The sequence below is a fragment of the Rhincodon typus genome, chromosome 29, assembly GCF_021869965.1.
Source record: "Rhincodon typus isolate 14 chromosome 29, sRhiTyp1.1, whole genome shotgun sequence".
NCBI lineage: Eukaryota > Metazoa > Chordata > Chondrichthyes > Orectolobiformes > Rhincodontidae > Rhincodon > Rhincodon typus.
In genome coordinates, this window is record NC_063360.1 from 543,245 (window position 1) to 564,964 (window position 21,720).

The window sequence follows — 21,720 nt, forward strand, 5'->3', positions numbered from 1 at the left end:
TGCATTTGAAATTAGCAATAGTATTAGAATATATAAAGGATCGAAATTGGAAAAGGAATGGGTTAGTGTTTTAAGTTTACTCTTAAACATTTCACAAGTTAGAAACCAAACTAGAGAAATTATTATTTTTAACTGAGGCTAGCTTATTTGAACAAAGATGGTTGCTAAAGTACATATATCCAGCAGTATGCGGGAACAGTAAATAGTGCAATTCACCAGCCTGAGGAACGGTAAGAGCAGTTGCATTGAATGCTTGATTGACTTTTTTGTCACATTTACCAAAATACAATGCAAAATGTTTGTGTACTATACAGGCAGATCATACCATACAAAGTGCATCAGGGTAGCAGAGCATGGTGCAGAGAGAGATTAGAATTAACATTTGAGGTGTCCATTCAAAATCTAATAATGGCAGGGAAGAAACTGTTCTTGAATCTATTCGTATTCGAACTGTTCTATTTTCTGCCCAACCAAAGAGGGTGGAAGAATGTATAACCAGGCTGGAAGGGGTCTTTGATTACGTTGATTGCTTTCTCAAGACAGTGGGAAGTACAGTTGGAGTCAGTGGATTGAAGGCTGGTTTGTGTAATAAACTGGGCTGTGGTCGCAACTCTCCGCAGTTTTTTGTGGCCTTAGGAAGAGCAGTTGCCATACTATGCTGTGATGCGTCCAAATAGGATGGTTTCTTTGGTGCATCTATAAAAATTGGTAAGAGACCTTGTGGTCATGCCAAATTTCCTTAGCCTCCTGAGGAAGTAGAGATGAGTGCTTTCTTGACCATCGTGTCATTGTGGGTGGACCAGGACACACTCAGCTATCTCCCGCTCAGCACGAATGATGCAGACAGGGGCATGCTCTCCTCTCCGCTTCTAGAAGTCAATGACCAGATACTTTGTTTTGCTGACATTGATGGAGAGAATGTTGTTTTTACACCATGCTGCTAAGCACTCAATCTCTATCCTGTATTCTGTCTCATTGTTGTTTGAGATCTGACCTACAAACAGTTGTGTTTCAAGCAAATTTGTAAATGGAGTTGGGTTCGCATTTGGCCCCACAGTCATGTGTATAAAGCATATAGTAGGGGGCTGAGTACACAGGCTGGTGGGGCCTATCCTAAATGTGTCTCGGACATCTAACTGTAGCAGGTAGGGAGTTAGTGTGGTTCCAGAGGTTGGATGTTATGGAGAAGTCTGGGCAAGGCAGCTTAAGAGTTGATAAGGAAAAGATGGGTAAGAATGACCAAATATCACCAGAAATCCTGCAAATGTCTTAGTTGCTAATGGAAGCTAGACTTTAAACAAATGACACAAAAAACAGAAGGTGCTGTAAAAGCCCAGCAGGTCTGGCAGCATCTGTGAAGAAAACATCAGAGTTAACGTTTCGGTTCCAGTGATCCTTCCACTGAGGAAGAGTCACCGCACCCAAAACGTTAACTCTGATTTTTTTTTTTTTTTCTTCACAGATACTACAGACCTGCTGAGCTTTTCAAGCAACTTCTATGAATGACAATGTTTGTCTACAGGTACAGCAAATGAAATGTTGCCATTTATTGTAGGGGGAATAGTATTTAAATGTAGAGAAGTTCTACTGCAGCTTTACAGTGCTTTGGTGAGAGCACTTCTGGATTACTGTTATCGTGACGTTAAAAAAATTGGCCTCCTACTCCTGTATTTGAACACAGTAAAACTAAAATGCTCAATGACTGTCAAAATTGATCCCAATGGTTCCTAGCCAGACTTTTTTTAAAAAAATAACCCGTACCAGTTCATAATTTAAATGATTTAACAATTTATTAATAAACACTAACTTTAGCAGAGCAATGTTAAGCAACAAAATAATCTCATTAATGTCAATGATTTAAACCCAATCTTCTTTGATTTTAGCCTCCACTCACATGAAGACAGACACAGAGATCATTTGAGGGATGAATCAAAGGGGAAAAAAATGAAATGCAACTGGCCAGTTTACTTAAGTAGACAGTGCAATCCGCAACACTACAATTGTATCTTGCTTGGTTTCTGAAGACAGTGCTGTGTGCCACTATCTTCCCGTTGGCTCCAATGAATATTAACTTAACATGTTGAGTCATAGATGTACAGCATAGAAACAGACCCTTCGATGCAATTTGTCCATGCCAATCCAGTATCCTAAATAAATTTAGTCCCATTTGTCAGCATTTGGCCCATATCCCTCTGAACTCTTCCTATTCAAATACCCATCCAGGTGCCTTTTAAATGTTGTAATTGTACCACCCTCCATCACTTCCTCTGGCAGTTCATTCCAAACATGCTCCACCCTCTGCTGGAAGAGTTGCCCTATTAGGTCCCTTTTAAATCCTTCTCCTCCCACCTTAAACCTATGCCCTCAGGTTTTGGACTCCTGCCATCCTGTGGAAAAACCATTGACCATTCACCCTATCCACACCCCTCATAATTTTATAAACCTCTACAAGGTCACCCCTCAGCCTCTGATATTCCAAGAAAATAGTTCCAGCCTATTTTGCCTCTCCTTATAGCTCAAAATCTCCAACTTTGGCAGCATCCATATAAATCTTTTCTGAACTTTTAAAAATTTCACAATATCCTTCCTGTAGCAGGGAGATCAGAATTGAAACCAGTCTTCCAAAAGTGGCCTAACCGATGTCCTGTACAGCCGCAACATGACATCCCAACTCATACTCAATGCACTGACTAATAAAGGCAAGTGTACCAAACACCTTTTTCACAATCCTGTCAACCTGTGACTCCACTTTCAAGGAACTATGAACCTGCACTGCAAGGTCTCTATGTTCTGCAACATTCCCAGGACCTTACCATTAAGTGTATAAGTCCTGCCCTGATTTGTCCTACCAAAATGTAGCACCTCACATTTATCCAGATTAAACTCCATCTGCCATTCCTCAGCCCATTGTACTCTGAGGTAACTTTTGTTGTCCACGACACCACCAATTTTGGTGTTATCTACAAATTTACTAACCATACTTCCCACGTTCACATCCAAATCATTTATATAAATGACAAAAAGCAGAGGATCCAATACCAATCCCTACTCCACTCATCACAGGCCTCCAGTCCGAAAAGCAGCCCTCCACCATCATCTTCGGTCTCCTACCTTCTCACCAATTTTCTATCCAAATGGCTAGTTCTCTCTGTATTCCATGTGATCTTAACTTTAACCACTTACCATGCGGAACCTTGTCAAACACCTTACTGAAGTCCATATAGATAACGTCCACCACCCTGCCTTCATCAATCCTCTGTCATTTCTTCAAAACACTCATCGTTAGTGATAGTAGGAACTGTAGATGCTGGAGAATCTGAGATAACAAGGTGTAGGGCTGGATGAACACAGCAGGCCGAGCAGGAAGGCTGACGTTTTGGGTCTTTGCTGAAGAAGGGTCTAGGCTCGAAACGTCAGCCTTCCTGCTCCTCTGATGCTGCTTGGCCTGCTGTGTGTGTTCATCCAGCTCTACACCTTGTTATCTCAAGTTAGTGAGGCATGATTTCCCATGCACAAAGCCATGTTGACTGTCCCTAATCAGTTCTTGTCTTTGGATTCTCCTTAACCATATTTGCCAATGCTATCTCATGTCCCCTTTTTGCCCTCCTGAATTCCCTTTTTAAGTATACTCCTACTGCCCTTATACTGTAGGAATTTACTCGATCCCTGTTGTCTATACCTGACATATGCTTCCTTCTTTTTCTTGGCCAGATCCTCAATGTCTCTAGTCTTCCAGCATTTCCTACATCTACCAGCCTTGCCCTTCACCCTAACAGGGACATACTGTCTGTGATGATGAAGGGTCGAGGCCCGAAACGTCAGCCTTTCTGCTCCTATGATGCTGCTTGGCCTGCTGTGTTCATCCAGCCCTGCACCTTGTTGTCTCATACTGTCTGTGGAGTCTTGTTATCGCATTTTTGAAGGCTTCCCACTTTCCAGCCATCCCTTTACCTGTGAATATCTGTGCCCAATCAACTTTTGAAAGTTCTTGCCTAGTACCGTCAAAGTTGGCATTCCTCCAATTTAGAACTCTAACTTTTAGATCTGGTTTATCCTTTGTCATAACTATTTTAAAGCTAATGCAATTATGATCATTTACCTCAAAGTGCTTCCCCACTGACACCTCGGACACCTGCCCTGCCTTATTTCCCAAGAGTCGGTCAAGTTTTGCTCCTTCTCTAGTAGGTACGTCCAAATACTGAATCAGAAAATTTTCTTGTACACGCTTAACAAATTCCTCTCTATCCAAGCCCTGAACACTAGGCAGTTCTAATCAATGTTTGGAAAGTTAAAATCCCCTACCATTACCACCCTATTATTCTTACAGATAACTGAGATCTCCTTACAAATTTGCTTCTCAATTTCCTGTTAACTATTGGGGGGTCTGTAGTACAATCTCAATAAGGTTCTTATTTCTCAGTTCCACCCAAATAACTTCACTGGACATACTCCCTGGAATGTCCTCCCTAAGTACAGCTGTAATGTTATCCCTAATCAAGAACACCACTCCCCTTCCTCTCTTGCCCCCCTTTCTATCATTCCTAAAGCATCTATACCCTGGAACATTAAGCTGCCAGTCCTGTCCACATATGAGCCAAGTTTCTACAATAGCAATGATATCCTGCTCCCATGTTCCCAACCATGGACCTGAGTTTATCTGCCTTACCTGTCAGGGCCCTTGCATTGAAATACATAAAGCTAAATTATCGGTCCTACCTCATTCTCTGGAGCAGGAAAGGTGACGTTTCGGGTCGGGACCCTTCTTTGGAAATGGGGGAAGGGAAGGGGTCTCTGAAATAAATGGGGGGGGTGGTTGAACTGGGAAAGGTAGGTGGGATGGTGATAGCAGGTAGGTAGTGGTGGGGATTAGTCAGTGAGGCCAGGGGTGGGGAGATTTTGAAACTAGTAAAGGCAGGATGGCAATATGACCCCACCCTTATCTGCCTTCCGGAGGGACCGCTCTCTCTGCGACTCCCTCATCCGCTCCATGCTCCACGCTCCACACTCCCCACTAGCCCCACCACCCCCCGGCACCTTTCCCTGCAACTGCAGGAGGTGCTACACCTGCCCCTATACCTCCCCCTTCACCCCTATCCCAGGCCCCAAAAAAACCTTCCACAGCAGACAGATATTCACCTGCACGTCCGCTAATGTGGTCTATTGTATCCGTTGTTCCCAATGTGGCCTCCTCTACATCGGTGAGACCAAGCAGAGGCTCGGAGACCGCTTTGTGGAACACCTACGTTCGGTTCGCGACAAACAACAGCACCTCCCAGTCGTGAACCACTTCAACTCCCCCGCCCACTCTCTGGATGACATGTCCATCCTGGGCCTCCTCCAGTGTCACAACGACACCACCCGGAAACTAGAGGAGCAGCACCTCATGTTCTGCCTTGGAAGCCTACAACCCAATGGTCTCAATGTGGACTTTACTAGCTTCAAAATCTCCCCACTCCCAACCTCATCCCAAGACCAACCCTCCCTCTCATCCCTGCCTCCTTGACCTGTCCGTCTTCTCTCCCACCTATCCGCTCCTCCCACCTCACTGACCAATCCCTACTACTAACTACCTGCTATCACCATCCCACCAACTTTCCCAGCCTAACACCCCCCCCCATTTATTTCAGAGCCCCCTTCCTCTCCCCATTTCTGAAGAAGGATCCCGACCCGAAACGTCAGCTTTCCTGCTCCTCTGCTGCTGCCTGGCCTGCTGTGTTCCTCCAGCTCCACACTGTGTTATCTCAGATTCCAGCATCAGCAGTTTTTAATATCTCTACCTCGTTCTCTGTTTTGCTCCTACCTGCCTTGACTACCTGACCTGCCTCCGTTCCCAACCGCACCAGGACCAAACTGATTCCTCTTCTCACTATCTCTGTAGGTTCTCCACCGCCCCCCCCCACCCCTCCACCGCCGCCACCACCACCACCACCACCACCCCCCCACCTCCGCAGCCCCCCTTAGTAGTTTAAATCATCCTGAGCAGCTTTAGCAAGTCTCCCTGCCAGTATATTAACCCCTTCCAATTCAGGTGCAACCTGTCCCCCTTATACAGGTCACTTCTAACCCCAGAAGAGATTCCAGTGATCCAAAAATGTGAATCTTTGTCCCCTGCACCAGCCCCTCAGCCATGCATTCATCTGTTCTACCCTCCTATTACTACCCTTACTAGCATGTGGCACCAGGAGTAATCCAGATATCACTTCCCTCGAGGACCTACTTTTTAACATTCTGCCTAATTTCCTATATTCTCTACTCAGAACCTTGTCCTTTTCTCTTTGTATGTCATTGGTTCCAGTGTGTACAATATCCTCCTGCTGGTGCCTTTTCCCCTTTGAGAATACTTTGCACACTCTCTGACATCCTTGTCCCGGGCATCTGGGAGACAGCGCACCATTCTGATGCCTCACTACTAGCCACGACGATGTTGTCTGTGCTTCTGACTAGTGAGTCCCCTTTCAAAGTTGATCACTTGGAACCTGATGTACTTCCCGTTACATTAGATCCAGTCTTGATTCCAGAAACTTGGCTGTCAGTGATACATTCCCCTGACAATCCATAACTCCCTATCTTTTCCAAAACACCACACTTGTTTGAGATAGGGATGGCCACAGGAGATTCCAGCACTATCTGCCTACCCGTCCTACCTTTCCGAGAGATAATCAATCTACCCAACATTATCTGCGATTTTTCTACGTTTCTGAAACTGCCATCTATCACACCCCCAGCTCCTGTAAATTCTTCATTGACTTTAACTGCCACTCCAACCGATCTATGTGATCCAAAAGATTCGCAATCAAACACACTTTCTGCAGATGTGATCATCAGTTATATGGAAATTCTCTCTAATCTCCCACATCTGACAGGAAGAGCACATCACTCTACTAATGGCCATCTTTGCACTTTTAACGATCTACAGACCTAGAAAATAGCACAGCCTTACTAGTCTAAAAACACTGCTCCAGTGTAAGTTGGTACCTATGTTTTAAATTTTAAAAAAGTTTAATCTAGAGACAAATCTCAATAAACATATTAAAAAATATCACCCTACTCAGTATTATACATTTACAATGAAAAGCACAGTATGGTTAGACTTTTAAAAAAAGCACTTAGCTGTTCCCTTGCTGTGAGAACCTCCCAATACTGAGTTTTTCTAAGGTCAGCTGTGAATTTCACTGTTTGTTTATTTTTCTTAGATCTAACCCCAATATCCAGAGATACTTAAAACTAAACAGCGCAGGCAGTCGGCTGTAAAAGTTCACTGCTGGGCCAGTCAGCTCTGCAGGTTCACTGTTTTTTTTAATCACCTCCCATGTGATCCCTGCTCCCTCTCTTGTTTTAATGTAATGTTGTTTTGATCTTTTTTTCCCAAAGTTCCAAAACAATGCAACAGCTTATAAAAATAGTAATTACTGCTGCAAGAAATCAAAGAAATCATCTCCAACGCTGAAAATACTTCAAAAATGGAGCAGCTCTTACAGCCACAATTTTCTTCCTTATTCTCTGAATTTTCTATAAGTTGACAATGGGAGGACAACCACAGAGCAACTCAACCTCCATGCTGTAGCTATGGTAGCCAAAATCCTTCTAACATAAACACAGTTCAAAAACCAGTTCAAATTCTGGTTTCTGTTTGTTGGACTGGCCTCCCTATGAAGTTCTGGTTACCATGCAAACATCTGTCATTGGAGATTATGCCTCTCTGGGCTCAAAGAATCTGTAGAGTACTTTTAACAAGAATCACCCTGCAATTAATTTCTAGGACTGACCTCATAAACAAGTATCAGTTTGTTTGTTCTCTTCCTTTTATATAAAAAACATACTGTTGCTCACAGTCCAAGGGTCACCTTCAACTCTCAGCTCACAGTTCACAGACCCAAATCAAAAATTATCTTAAAAAATGACGCATCTAAAACTGCATTCGTTTTCATATACTTATTTGAAAATTATACAATTGCTTTAGAAGCTGTTCACTTGATTCATACCTGGGATGAAATGCTACGAAGAAAGTTTGAACATGTTAGCCTGTACCCTTTTTTCCCTCTTGTTGGTCCTTCACCATCTGCTGCAGACCAAGTCTAGCAGCAATGCTGCTGCCCAGCCCCTCTTGGTGGTAAACATTGAAATTCCCCACCCAGAGTACTTTCTGTGCCCTTGCTAGAAAAATGAGAGATGATCTTATTGAAGCACGAGATTCTGAAGGGACTGAATGCTGCAAATGTTGAGACCATGTGTTCTCGGAGAGGAGGTGAAAACTAGGGGACATGGATTAAGAATAAGAGGTTTCCCTTTCAATGGAGACATTTTTTTAACTATGACCTAGAATGTGCTATTCTCCTTCCTAGAAGGTCATGGAAGCTGGAGGGGTATCTTAATCCTTGTGAAGTGCTGTGTAGGAGCAGTCAAAACTGGAGCAGAGCAGCGAAACAATTCATGAGTGATCATTTTCTCTCTTGACACTATTTGTCAAATCACTTGCAAATGATAAGACATGCAAATTTACTTTTTTTTGGGAAAGTGGGGAGTTGGATAAATGCCTTTATACATTATAGCTTATTTATGATCTCTGATGTAATCTTATGTAAATCCATATGTAAATGCAGTCATTTTACATTATGAAAAAACCATCTTCCTGTGCCTATATGTTCACTGTGACACATTCACACTGCTTCCCCATGCTATACCCAATTCCTTCAAGAGAATTTGAGGAGCTATTTTCCTCAACAGGCTATTTAACAGAAGAGTTTAAAAAAATTACTTTTCAAAACACTGATCAACATTCCTCCCAGAGAGTGAGGCATTGAAACAGTTAATTCTTTCAGTGCTTACTCAGTTTAAATATGGAAAAGGTAGGATATATGACTTCCTGGTCTGAGTCACAGCACCTGAATAGAGTTCCACCCACAGGTAAATGCACACACTGACACTGTGGCAGGGTTAAACATCAGGAAAGAGTCCAGAAGGTTCGGTAAACACAGCTGATGACCAGATGTGGACAGGTGAGCAGCTTCAGGATTGGGAGAAGTAGATTTTAACCCTGGCTGAGGGCAATGCTGTGAAGGTTAGTGATGTTATTGTGGAAATATCATCCAGCTCTTGATAATCATCTAACAGATTGACCTTGAATGAATTTAAACTTTACATTTAAACAAAGGAAACTCGTCTGACTGAGGAACTCATAGCCCCATCAGGAAGCATTAAAGGCAAGTTAAAATAAGAGAAACAATTGTACTGTACAGAGCTCCAAACAACTAACTGCCAGAGATGGCCTAGAGGCATAAATGATTGGAATCTCTAATCAGATATCTGATTTCAAATGTCAAAAAGTGATGGAAAGCTTTCACCTGAAAATCACCAAATTGAATTAAACCTTATGGTGATTGAAGTCATTAGGCATCAAGAGCAGGCATTGGCCTAGTGGCATTATTCATAGACTATTAATCCAGACATTGTACCGCCTGGAATTTCTAAGAATCAGATGTGACTTAATAAGATAAATAAGATCACGAGGGAATTTGATGGGGTGGATGTTGAAAGGATACTTCCTCTTATGGGAGAATCTAAAACTAGGGATCATCATTTAAAATCGTCCATCTAAGACAAATGTGAACAAGGAAGTAATTTTTTTCTCTCTGAGGATTGTGAGATTGGAATTCTCTTCCTCAAAATGCTTTGGATGCAGGATCTTTAAATATTTTTAATAGAGAGGTACATAAATTCTTAATGACCAAGGGGATGAAAGATTATTGGGGGAAATGGAGGAATATAGAGTTGATGTTAAAATCAGAGTGGTCATTATCTTAATGAATAACGGAGCAGGCTTGAACAGCTGAATCACCTACTCTTGTCCCTTTCTTGTAGATTCATATGTCCATGAAGTGAAAAGTCTTGTGAGATGGTAGAGGTAGATGTGTAAGGTATTAGGGGCACAGTACTGGCATGGATAGAGGATTGGCTGACTGGCAGAGAGTGGGCAAAAGGGGTCTTTTTCAGGATGGCAGCTGTGACTAGTGAATTTCACAGCGTTCAATTTTGGGACCACAAGCCTTCACATTATACGTCAATGATCTGAATGAAGGAACTGAGGGTATTGTTGCTAAGTTTTCAGATGACACAAAGATAGGTAGAGGGACAGGATGGGTGGCAGGGAGGCTGCAGAAGGACTTGGACAGGCTAGAAGAGTGGGAAAAGAAGAGACAGATGGAATACAATGTGGGAATATGTGAGGTTACATACTTTGGTTGAGTTATGGACCAGACCATACCCCTTCAAAATATTCTATGAAGGCAGCCTAGACCCTAACGCCTTTAAAGGCAAATATAAAGTGTCTGTTCCAGATGCAATGTGACTGATCAAACTAATTGATGTTAAGCAAAAAACAATTTATTTAAGCACTGTAGCTAAAATACAACCAAATAAAGGGGAATTTAAGATAACTTAACTCTGTTGGCAAATTTAACAGAATAATAGATACAGTAACTATTATTAATTAACTATTCCAATATCGTAACATCCCATAAACAGATCCCTTGACAAAAAAAAACTCAGACACAGATTCTCACATGCAGTTCTCCAGTCCAGGAGGAAAAAAACATCAAGAGAAAATTCAGAGACAGTAGCAGCCAGGAGACGTTCACTGAAGCTTTCAAACAGAGACCCCAACAGCTTCTGAAGCTACTCGGAAATCCTGATCTGTCTGAGCTAGCCACACCCATTCAGGCTGCCAAGGCCTCACAAACTGTTTACATTACCCTAGACTATTTCGTGCGTCTGCCTTACAACCTCTCTTTGAAAAAACACAGGGCAAAATAGCCTTTAAAGCCACAGTATCGTCACAGGTAGGAAGAATAGAGTAGAAACGTGGACTATTTTTTAAATAGGAAAAGGCTTTGGAAATCTGAAGCTCAAAAGGATTTAGGAATCCTAGTTCAGGATTCTCTTAAGATTAACATGCAGGTTCAGTTGGCAGGAAGGAAGGTAAATGCAATGTCAGCATTCATTTCAAGAGGGCAAGAGCAGAGATGTACTGCTAAGGCTGTACTAGGCTGCGCTCAGACTGCATTTGAATTATTGTGAGAAGTTTTAGGCCTTGTATCAAGGAAGGACGTACTGGCTTAGAGGGGGCCCAGAGGAGGTTTACAAGAATGACTCCAAGGATTTAGGCCTTGTCATATGAGGAGCAGTGGAGGACTCTGGGTCTGTTCTCAATGGAGTTTTGAAGGATGAGGCGTATCTGATTGAAACTTACAGAATACTGATAGAGTGGACATGGAGAAGATGTTTTCACTAGTAGGAGAGAATAGGATCCAAAGACACAACCTCAGAGTGAAGGGGCAACCCTTTAGAACTGAAATGAGGAGGAATTTCTTCAGCCAGAGGGTGGTGAATCTGTGGAACTCATTGCTGCAGAAGGCTGTGGAGACTAAGTCTTTAAGACGGAGATAGATAGGTTCTTGCTTGGTATGGGGATCAATGATTATGGGGAGAAGGCAGGAGAATAGAGATGAGAAACATATCAACAATGATCAAGTGGTGAAGTAGAGTCAATGGGCCAAATAGCCTAGTTCTGCTCGTGTATCATATAGTCTTATACTGTAGGTGTGTGGCAGATATATGGAGGTAGGCTGCAAATCAACCATGATCTTATTCAACGGTAGAACAGGCTCAAGGGGCTGAATGGCCTACTCTTGTTCCTATGTTTATATATAGAATGTGGAATGAAGTCTCTCTCTCTCTCTCTGGTCTGGGGTGAGAAGTCAATGTTCTATGTTTCTTTTATCACATTTCTTGCCTATCACGTTTGCCCTGGGGAAGATGGTGGTGAGCTACCTTTTTGAACTGATGGATCCAACAATGAAGGCCACTCGCAATTCTTTGCTGTTCTGGATGACTGAGGTTGCAGGTTTGTGGGCGGAATTCTCTAAGGAAGCTTGCTGAGTCATTGCACTGCATTTTCGAGATTGTATGCACTGAATACTTTGGAGGTGAAGGAAATGAATGTTGAAGGTGGTGGATGGGATGACTGTTAAAGCAGGCTGCTTTTCCTGGATAGTGTCAAGCTTCTTGAGTGTTGTTGGAGAGTATTCAATCACTCTGCTGACTTGTGTTTGTAGATGGTAGACAGAGTTTGGAGAGATCTGAGCTTAGTTACTCACCCCAGATCAGTTTCTGGTCGATTAAGACCCTAGGATGTTAAGAGTGGGGTAACTTAATGATGGTAATGTATCCCTAACTCTGATCTTATGATGGAGCAAAGGTCATTGATGAAGCAGCTGAAAATGGCTGGGCCTAGACACTACCCTGTACTAGGCTCTGGTCAGACTGCATTTGGAATATTGTGAGAAATTTTAGGCGCTGTATCTAAGGAAGGATGTACTGGTCTTAGAGGGGGGTCCAGAGGAGATTTACAAGAATGACTCTAAGGATGAAGACCTTGTCATATGAGGAGCAAAGATGTCCTGTAGCTGAGATGACTGAGATCACTGGCAGGTTTCAAAGATGATTGGGAGAACATTCACATTTTTCTAATAAGAGAAACAGTAAAAGAAGAAAAAAGCAGAGTCTTCAGCTGGACCCGATCTCTAGGTTTACTCAAAGATGCTGCAAGACATTGTTGAAATCAAACCTTGAGCTGGATTTGATAGTATCCTGGGCTCCTGCTCCTGTAATGTTGCTGCTGTGACCACACTCATTGTCCATTCTGATTATTGCTGGGAGCAGGAATTAAGGGTGAATCAGGGAGTGGGAGTGGAGGGGGTGGGTCGGGGGGAATGCTGTCAGTGGGGCCAGGGTAGCACCCCAGCAGTGCGAGGTGGTTTGGGGGTTGAGGTGGATAGGCTGTGGGGGTTGGGGGGTGAGGGGTAGTGGTTGGTGCTGGCTGGGAATCAAATGGGGAATAGAACCTCCTGAAAGGTCATTAAGGTGGTTGACTTCTTGCATGTGCAGTCACACTCGATGGGGTCTCTCCTGCTGCTGGTTCTATCCCAGCAGACTTAGGTCCTCAAGTAACCATTAATTATCCTCAAGTAACCATTAATTATCCCAGCAGACTTAGGTCCTCAAGTAACCATTAATTAGTTTCTTAATGGCCTCATTTGGGCAGTGGGCTGGCCTCCTGATGCCTCTAGCTAGCAACCCCTGCCCATAAAATTGTCGGGGAGCAGGTAGACCGTGGATGCTGTGTCCGTCCCAGAGGGAAAACTAGGACTACTTGGAAGTGAATGTACCGGGCATAGTGGAGCTTCATTTTGAAATATATGGCTTGGAGCAGTTTGTGTTATTCATTGTTGTGTTCTTTCTGCTGATGTGCCATGGAGCCTGGAGAGATTTCAACAAGGTCAGCCAGGTGGACCTCATATGAGTTCCCTGATTGAGGCTGTTAATCTGGTCCAATCAGGGAGCCCTGGCTGATAGATAACAACAGGCTTGTCAGACATCCTGTTCGCTCTGAGAGCTGGCTCTGAGGGAGCTGAATCAGTGTCAAGGACTTTCCATGTGTAAATAAAGGGTGACCTGGTGATGGGATACTGGCCTCTGTGGAGTTATTTCTGTGGCGATAAGAGAAAAACATGCTCCTGAAAGAAATTTGCTCACAACAATCATCTTTTGAGTTGGGGTAAGCATTTCTGGCATCATGCTGTACTTTGGGAAGGTTGACTCATTTGATCCTGCCTTCGAAGACTGGGCCCAGAATGTAGAAAAAATGCATTATTTCTTCCAGGTAAATGACATAGAGACAGATGAAAAGCAAGAGTAATTCTCCTGACAGCTCCTGACCCGCAGCTTTCTTGGTTATTAGGAGCCTGACTCTTGCTGAGGCATCTGATACTAAAACCTTTCAAGAGTTGACAGATTTAGCTAAGAATTATCAAGACCCCAAGCTTCCACTACTTCTGAGATGCTATCAGTTTCACTTGGCAATTCAAGAAGCAGGGGAGTCCATATCGGGATTTTTGACAAAGTTAACTCAACAGGCAGAGGCATGTGACTTTGGTTTAACCCTTAATGAGATGCTGGGGGATCAGTTGAAATGTCGGAGTACTGATGCAACCATGCAAAAGCACCAACTGGACTTCAAACAGGCACTACAACTGGCTTTGTCATTGGAAAACGCAGCAAGTGGATCATGAGTTGCAGCGAAGTTAAAGTGGGCCCCCTCGCCAGTCCAACTGAGTTTGGGAAATACCACTTGAGTGTACACAATTACATAGCTTCATTCATGACATATCCACAACAGAGGAAATCGAAGTCAACCCACAGCAAAACCCCAAAACAAAGCCCAGCTTTGGCCAAACAGTTAAAACTTGCTTCAGGATCTGGCCTGGGAAGCCATTGTAGTTGCTGCTGGTATTCAGACTCGAAACAGAGTCCCACTAGATCTAAATTGAGCAAGAGAACTCATAGACTGGTATCCAGGAGAGTGCAGATGTTGGAAAGTGCATCTACATCTGGTTTGGAACCATTAAATAGCTTAGCAACATCTAAATCAGAACTAGTCAAAATAAAGGTCTGGTTAAGTGGTCGCCCGGTTCAAATGGATGTAGATACCGGCATGGCAATTTCAGTGATTGCAGAACCAGTCTTTAACAAAATTTGCTCTGGACTCCAACCTTTACATTTGTGCAGGACCTTGGCTAGATTGAGAAAATATACGAGAAAACCTTTACAGATTAAAGTACAGCTTTGGTTCTGAGTCTCTTATGAGAGATAGCTAGTCCAGTTACCATTGATTGTGGTAAAGGGTTCGGGCCCAAGCTTGGTGGGACAAAATTGATTGAGAAAGATTCGCCTAGATTGGCTAAACACTTTTCGATACGAAGATGGGTATCTGAGTGAATTGACCTATTTGATTACCTGGACATTTTCAGGAAGGTCAAAGGACTATCAAAAGAGCCAAGGCCACCTAACATGTTGACCAGGAAACAATTCCATGTTTCTGCAAGGCTCACCCAGTGCCATTTGCCTTACGGGCAGAAACCAGAAGGCTGGAAGATGAAGGAATCATCAAATGAGTCCAGTTTGCGGAATGGACAGCACCGTTCGTCCAACTGTGAAGCCTGACAACTGGTGATAATGGGTGAAACCAAAGGGTCGGCACAACCAGGATTGAAATGTTTTTGCACCCAGAGAGACCAGATCACAGTAGAGAATGGCATATTTCTGTGGGGAGCAAGAGTGATTGTCCTGAGCAAATACTGGCTGATCTCCACGAGGGTCATCCACGGGTTTCCAAAATGAAGATGTTGGCGAGAAGTTATGTCTGGTGGCCAGGACTGGATGAAGACATAGCTGCATTGGTGGGCCAATGCTCAGTGTCATAAAGGACAAAAATTACTGCTAATAGCTCCCCCACAGTTGTGGGAATGACTGGGCAAACTCTGGACTTGGTTACACGTTGACAATGCAGGTCCATTCATGGGCTTAGTGTTCTTAGTCATTGTGGACAAAACGGCTGGAAGTGCATAGAGTTCATTCACTAAACGTAGAGATGAAGATAGAAAAACTACATGCATTATTTGCAATACATTGACTCCCAGAAGTGTTTGTCACAAATAACAGGGCATCATTTACCAGCAGAGACGTTGAGTATGTCCTAAAGTTAATTAGTATTCGTCATATAAGGACAGCTCCATACTATCTGTGATCTGGCAGAAACAGCAGTCCAAACTTTGAAGGTAGGCTTAATGAAACAGCCTATAACTTCACTAGATACCAAATTGTCCCAGTTCCCATTTGATTATACGACCACCCCTCATGCAACTACAGGGATAGCTCCAGCAGAGTTGCCAATGGGGAGAAGACTCCTCACCAGGTTCAATCTGATCTTCCTGGGATGGGGGGGCGGGGGGGAGGATGAAACTGCGTCAGGAATGCCAATGCCCGACACAAGATTCCACAAAGCAAGAGGGACAGTTTACTTCAGGGGATGAAGTTTGGTGTAGGAACCATGGGAATGGCTCTACATGGGTAAAAGGCATACTCATAGAATATGAGTTCCCTGATTGGGGCTTTTAATCTGGTCCAATTAGGGACCCCTAGCTGACAGACAACATAGGACATAGAACAGTACAGCACAGGAACAGGCCCTTCGGCCTACAATGTTGTGCCAAACATGACGCCAAATTAAACAAATCCCTTCTGTCTGCCTTTGGTCCATATCCTTTCATTCCTTGCATTATCATGTGCTTATCTAAAAGTCCCTTAAATGCTCCTATTGTATCTGCTTCCGCCATTATCCCTGGCAGTGTGTTCCAGACTCTCACCACTCACTGTGTAGGAAAAAAAAACTTGCCCCTCACATCTCCTTTGAACTTTCTCCCTCTTACTGTAAATGCATACCCTCTAGTTTTAGATATTTCAGCTGCGGGGAAAAAGATCCTGACCCTCAACCCTATCTGTACATGTCACAATTTTATAGATTCTATCAAGTCTACCCCAAATAGTCAGTTAGAGGAACAAATATGGGGGGAGATTGCAGAGACTTGCTGGAGAAATAGAGTTGTCATAATTGGGGGATTTTAATTCTCCTAACATAGACTGGGACTATCATTGTGTTAAGTGATGGAATTTGTTAAATGTGTTCAGGAAAGTTTCCTCAAGCAGTATATAGAGGGTCCTACTCGGAAAGGGACAAAACTTGACCTACTCTTGGGAATATAGGGCAGGACAGGTGACTGAGGTGACAGTGGGGGAGCACTTTGGGATCAGTGACCATAGTTCTATTAATTTTTAAATAGCTATGAGAAGAACAAAACTGGTCCACAGGTTCAAGTTCTAAATTGGAGCAAGGTGAATTTTGATGGAATTAGACAGGAGCTTGCAGGGGTTGTTTGGAGTAGTTTGTTTGCAGCTGAAGGGACCTCTGGCGAGTGGGAGGCCTTTAAAAGTGTGATAGCTAGAGTTCAAGGTCGATATGTTCCTGGCATAAGGTATCCCTGGATGACAAGAGATATTGAGGCTTTGACCAGGAAAAAGGAGGAATGGCTCAGGTGCAGATGGCTGGGACCACAGGATATGGCAAGATTCTCAATGAATATTTCTCCTCTGTGTTTACTGTGGAGAAAGACAGACATGAAGACTTGCAAACTTGGATGTTAGTGGCGATATCTTGAGGACAGTCCATATCACAGTAGAGGCGGTGTTAGAAGTACTGGAATGTATGTAGGTGGTAAATCTCCTGGTCCAGATCAGATATATCCAAAAGCCCTGCAAAAGGCTAAGGAAGTAATTGCAGGGGCCCTGACTGATATATTTGCATCATTGTTAGCCACGGGTAAGGTCCCGGAAGACTGAAGCGTAGTGAATGTTGTACCCTTGTTCAAGAAGGCTGAGAATTATAGACCAGTAAGCTTAACATCGGTGGTAGGTAAGTTAGTTCAGAAGATTCTGAGGGATAAGATATACGTGCATTTAGAAAGACAGGGTTTGATTAGGAGTTGTCCGCGTGGCTTCATGCATGGGAGATCATGCCTCACAAACATGTTAGAGTTCTTTGAAGTGACCAGGAAGATTGATGAGGGCATGGTGGTAGATGTAGTCTGTATGGCTTTCAGTAAGGTCTTTGCTAAGATTCCACATGGTAGGCTGCTCTGGAAGGTTAGATCACATGGAATCCAGGGAGAGTTGGCAAATTGGATATACAATTGGCTTGATGGTAGGAAGCAGAGAGTAATAGTGGAAAGAAGCATGTTGGACTGGAGGACTGTGACTATTGGTGTGTCTCAGGGGTCAGTGCTGGGCCCATTGCTGTTTGTTATCCATATCAATGATTTGGATGAGAATGTACAAGGCATGATCGGTAAGTTTGCAGATGACATTAATTTAAGCAGTATCGTGGACAGTGAGGAAGGTTATCAGAAATTGCAGCAGGATCTTGATTAGCTGGGTAAATGGGTCGAGAAGTGGCAAATGGAGTTTAATATAAATAAGTGTGAGGTTTTGCATTTTGGAAAGTCAAATCAAGGTAGGAGTTTCATGGTGAATGGTGAATGCCCTAAGGAATGTAGTGGAGCAGAGGGACCTTGGAGTTCAGGTGCATGGTTCTATGAAAGTGGAGTCACAGGTAGACAGGGCAGTGAAGAAGGCTTTTGGCACACTGACCTTCATCAGTCAGGGCATTGAATATAGAAGTTGGGAATACATGGATAGGAAAAGTTCAGAAGGAAAAGAGGCAAGTGCAGGGAAATGAGGTTAGCGTGAATGGACATTTTGGTTGGCATGGACCAGTTTGGGCCGAAGGGCCTGTCTCTGTGCTGTCCGACTCTATGACTCTACCCTCAGCCTCCAACATGACAGAGAAAAAGGCCTGAGTTTTTCTAGCCTCTCCTTATAGCTCATCACATCTAATCCAGGTAGTATCCTAGTAAACCTCTTCTGCACCCTCTCCAAAGCCTCCACATCCTTCCTGTAATGTGACCAGAATTGAACGCAACACTTTAAGCATGGCCTAACCAAAGTCTTATAAAGCTGCAACACGACATCCTGACTGTTGTGCTCAATTCCCCAACCAATAAAGGCAAGCATGCCATATGCCCTCTGTACCGCCCTATCTACTTTTGTGGCCACTTTCAGGGACCTACGGACTTGAACACCAAAATCCTTTTGTACATCAATGCTGCTCAAGATCCCACCATTGTGGATACTTTTCCTTAGCATTTGATCTCCCAAAGTGCAGCACTTCACACATACCCGGATTAAACTCCATCTGCCATTTCTCTGCTCATATCTGCAACTGATCTATGTCCTGCTGTATCTTTTGACAACATTCTACCTATTCACAACTCCACCAATCTTTGTATTGTCTGCAAAATTACTAACCCACCCCTCTACATTTTTATCCAGATCATTTATATATATCACAAACAGCAGAGGGCCCAGTATGGATCCCTGCATAACATCACTAGTCACGGACGTCCCAGAAAAACACCCTTCCATCTCTACCCTCTGCCTTCTACGGGCAAGCCAATTCTGAATCCAAGCAGCCAAGTCACCATGAATTCCATGTACGTTAAGCTTCTGGATGAGCCGACCATGACGGACCTTGTTGAAAACCTTACCAAGAGTTGTTTACATTTAAACAATATCCACTGCTCTACCCGCTTCAATCACTTCATAACCTCCTCGATAAATTGAGTCAAGTTAGTAAGATATGATCTGCCCCATACAAAACAAGCCTAGGACCAGAGGGCATAGTCTCAGAATAAAGGGCGCCGATTTAAGACTGAGCTGAGGAGGAATTTCTTCTCTCAGAAGGTTCAGAGTCTTTGGAACTCCTTGCCACAGAGAGCTGTGGGGACAGGATCCTTGTGTATATTTAAGGCTGAGATAGATAGATAGATTCTATGTTCTATGTGCTATGTTCTTGATCAGTAGGGGAATCAAGAGTTACAGGGTAAGGGCAGGAAAGTGGATGTGGCGAATGTCAGATCAGCCAGGATCCTATTGAATGGCAGAGCAGGCTCAAAGAGACCGAATGGCTGAGTCCTGTTCCTGTTTCAGATTGTCTTATGAAAAGGTCCAGAATGAGTTCAAGTGGAAAACGATGATGAACCATTAACTGGAATGTAAATTGTCAATCTCCTTCACTCTGTGACCGTTGCAAATCCTAATGAACATGCAATAGTTTTGGAACAGATTGGATTGGGCAATGCATACTGACTCACCAATGACACCCACAGCCTGACAATAAATATGACAAAGAGCAATATGGCTACAAAGCAATAAAAAGCAATGGTCAAGATGGAAGTTTGGTGGGAAATGGTCATAGCCATAGAGTCATACAGTACAGAAAAGGGCCTTCAGCATATCAAGTCTGCACTGACATATCCATACTAGCCCCATTTTTCTGCACTAGCTCTTAATGTTATGATTCATCAAGTGCTCAACCACATACATTTTAAAGGTTGTGAGGCTTCCCACCTCAACAACCCTCCCAGGCAGTGCAATCCAGGTTCCCACCACCTTCTGGGCAAAATGACCTCCCCCTAATCACCTCTAAACCTCTACTTTTCACTTTAAAATTATGCCTCCTTTGTTATTGAACCAATGGGACCAGCTGCTTTCGATTCACCCTCTGAATGCCGCTCATAACCTCAATCAGGTCCACGCTCAACCTTCTCTGCTCCAAAGAAAACAGCCCAGGCTTATCCAGCATCTCTTCTTAGCTGAAATGCCCATCCCAGGCAATATCCTGATGAATCTCCTGTGCAGAGGAAAGGTCCAGACTGACTCCAAGCGGAAAGGGATGAGCCACAAGCAAGAGAGAGGAGAACCTCATCCATTTTCCTTGGGGATTGGTGCTGAGATCACCATTCACCAAGGATTTCCACTCAGGAACTGAAACTCAGGCAAATTTCAAAATGTACAGCTGACACTGTATTGGGGGCTGTAATTAATCCTGAAGCAGGCTGTGGCAAAGTCAAGGTAGACATTAATAACAAATATCGACCACAAGTGAATAGTTTGACATTTTGCAGTAAAATGCTGCTGTAATTTTAAAGTTGGAAGTGCCTGCTGGGGATTTAATGTTCGTCTAAACAGGAAATGACATCACTGTGTTTTAAAGGTTGTTACGCTATTGAAGGGAGAACTGGAATGATTGGGCGTTTATGTGGACTGATTATTTGTGCTTTACAAACAACGTCTGTATCATACCTGTAATTCTCTCATACATACACATAGTCATAGCAAGAATCACAGGGGAGGAGTGTGATGGTTTAGCATGAATGATGGGTAATGATAGGTAATCTTTTGTGATTAAAGGAAATTAGATCATGCAAGCAGGATACTTTTTGTTTGTTCAGGACAGGTAGGTATTGCTACCAAGGCCAGTATTTATTCTCCATCTCTAAAATTGTTCTTGAGAAGGTGGTGGTGAGCCAGCCTAATGACCTGTGGGGGCAGTGATAAGGTCACAGGAGTCATGTTTCAGCAACTCAGGCTAAACCTTTGCAGCCATGGGTTCAATTCCCACCCTGACAGCGAGTGGAATTTAAATGTAATTAATTCACCTGAAATGTAAAATCTAGTCTCAGTAATCATCAAACTAATGGAATGTTACAAAATGTGCTTGATAACTGTCACAAATTCGACACATTTGTCACAAATCACAGCAGAAAACTCAAGAAGGAATCAAACTGGATTGATGTGCTGGCATACTTCAGGAACTGGAGATTACATCAGCAGGCCTAATGCCATCAGTCCTGGTACATCTTTTCCACGCAAAGCTGGACAAATCTACTCAATCAAGTCTCTTCCTACCATCAGTATAGAGATGGAAGGAGATAATAATCAATGCTATCAAGCGGCACGTTCTCAACAATGATGTACTTACTAAGCCTAGTTTGGGTTCTGCCAGGGCCTCTCAGCTCCTAACCTTGGTTCAAACATTGACAAAAGAGCCGAATTCCAGAGATCAGGTGAGAGTGACAGCTCTTGACATCAAGGCTGCATTCAACAGAGTGTGGGTTCAGGAGCCCCAGCAAAACTGGAGTCAAGGGTATTAGGACAAACTCTCTGCTGGTTAGAATCATACCTGGCACATAAGATTAAGAACAAAAACAAAGTTGCTGGAAAAGCTCAGCAGGTCTGGCAGCATCTGTGAAGGAAAAAACAGAGTTAACATTTCCTCAGAACTGTTCCAGTTCCAGTTCTGACAACGGGTCACTGGACCCGAAACGTTAACTCTGTTTTTTCCTTCACAGATGCTGCCAGACCTGCTGAGCT

At 43.4% G+C, this 21,720-nt stretch overlaps 1 protein-coding gene across 2 annotated transcripts in view; it reads left to right on the plus strand.

Moving 5' to 3' along the window:
• The first annotated feature begins 8,910 nt into the window (after positions 1-8,910).
• LOC125486507 (hematopoietic SH2 domain-containing protein homolog) overlaps positions 8,911-21,720 on the plus strand; it is a 38,744-nt gene continuing 25,934 nt past the window's right edge. The window contains exon 1 of one of the 2 annotated variants that reach the window (XM_048614264.1): positions 8,911-8,996. In XM_048614264.1, coding sequence (XP_048470221.1) covers positions 8,987-8,996 — 10 coding nt within the window. In that variant the 5' untranslated portion in view covers positions 8,911-8,986. Of the gene's footprint in view, positions 9,059-21,720 lie in introns of both variants that reach the window. The other variant, XM_048614265.1, reaches the window with a different exon arrangement.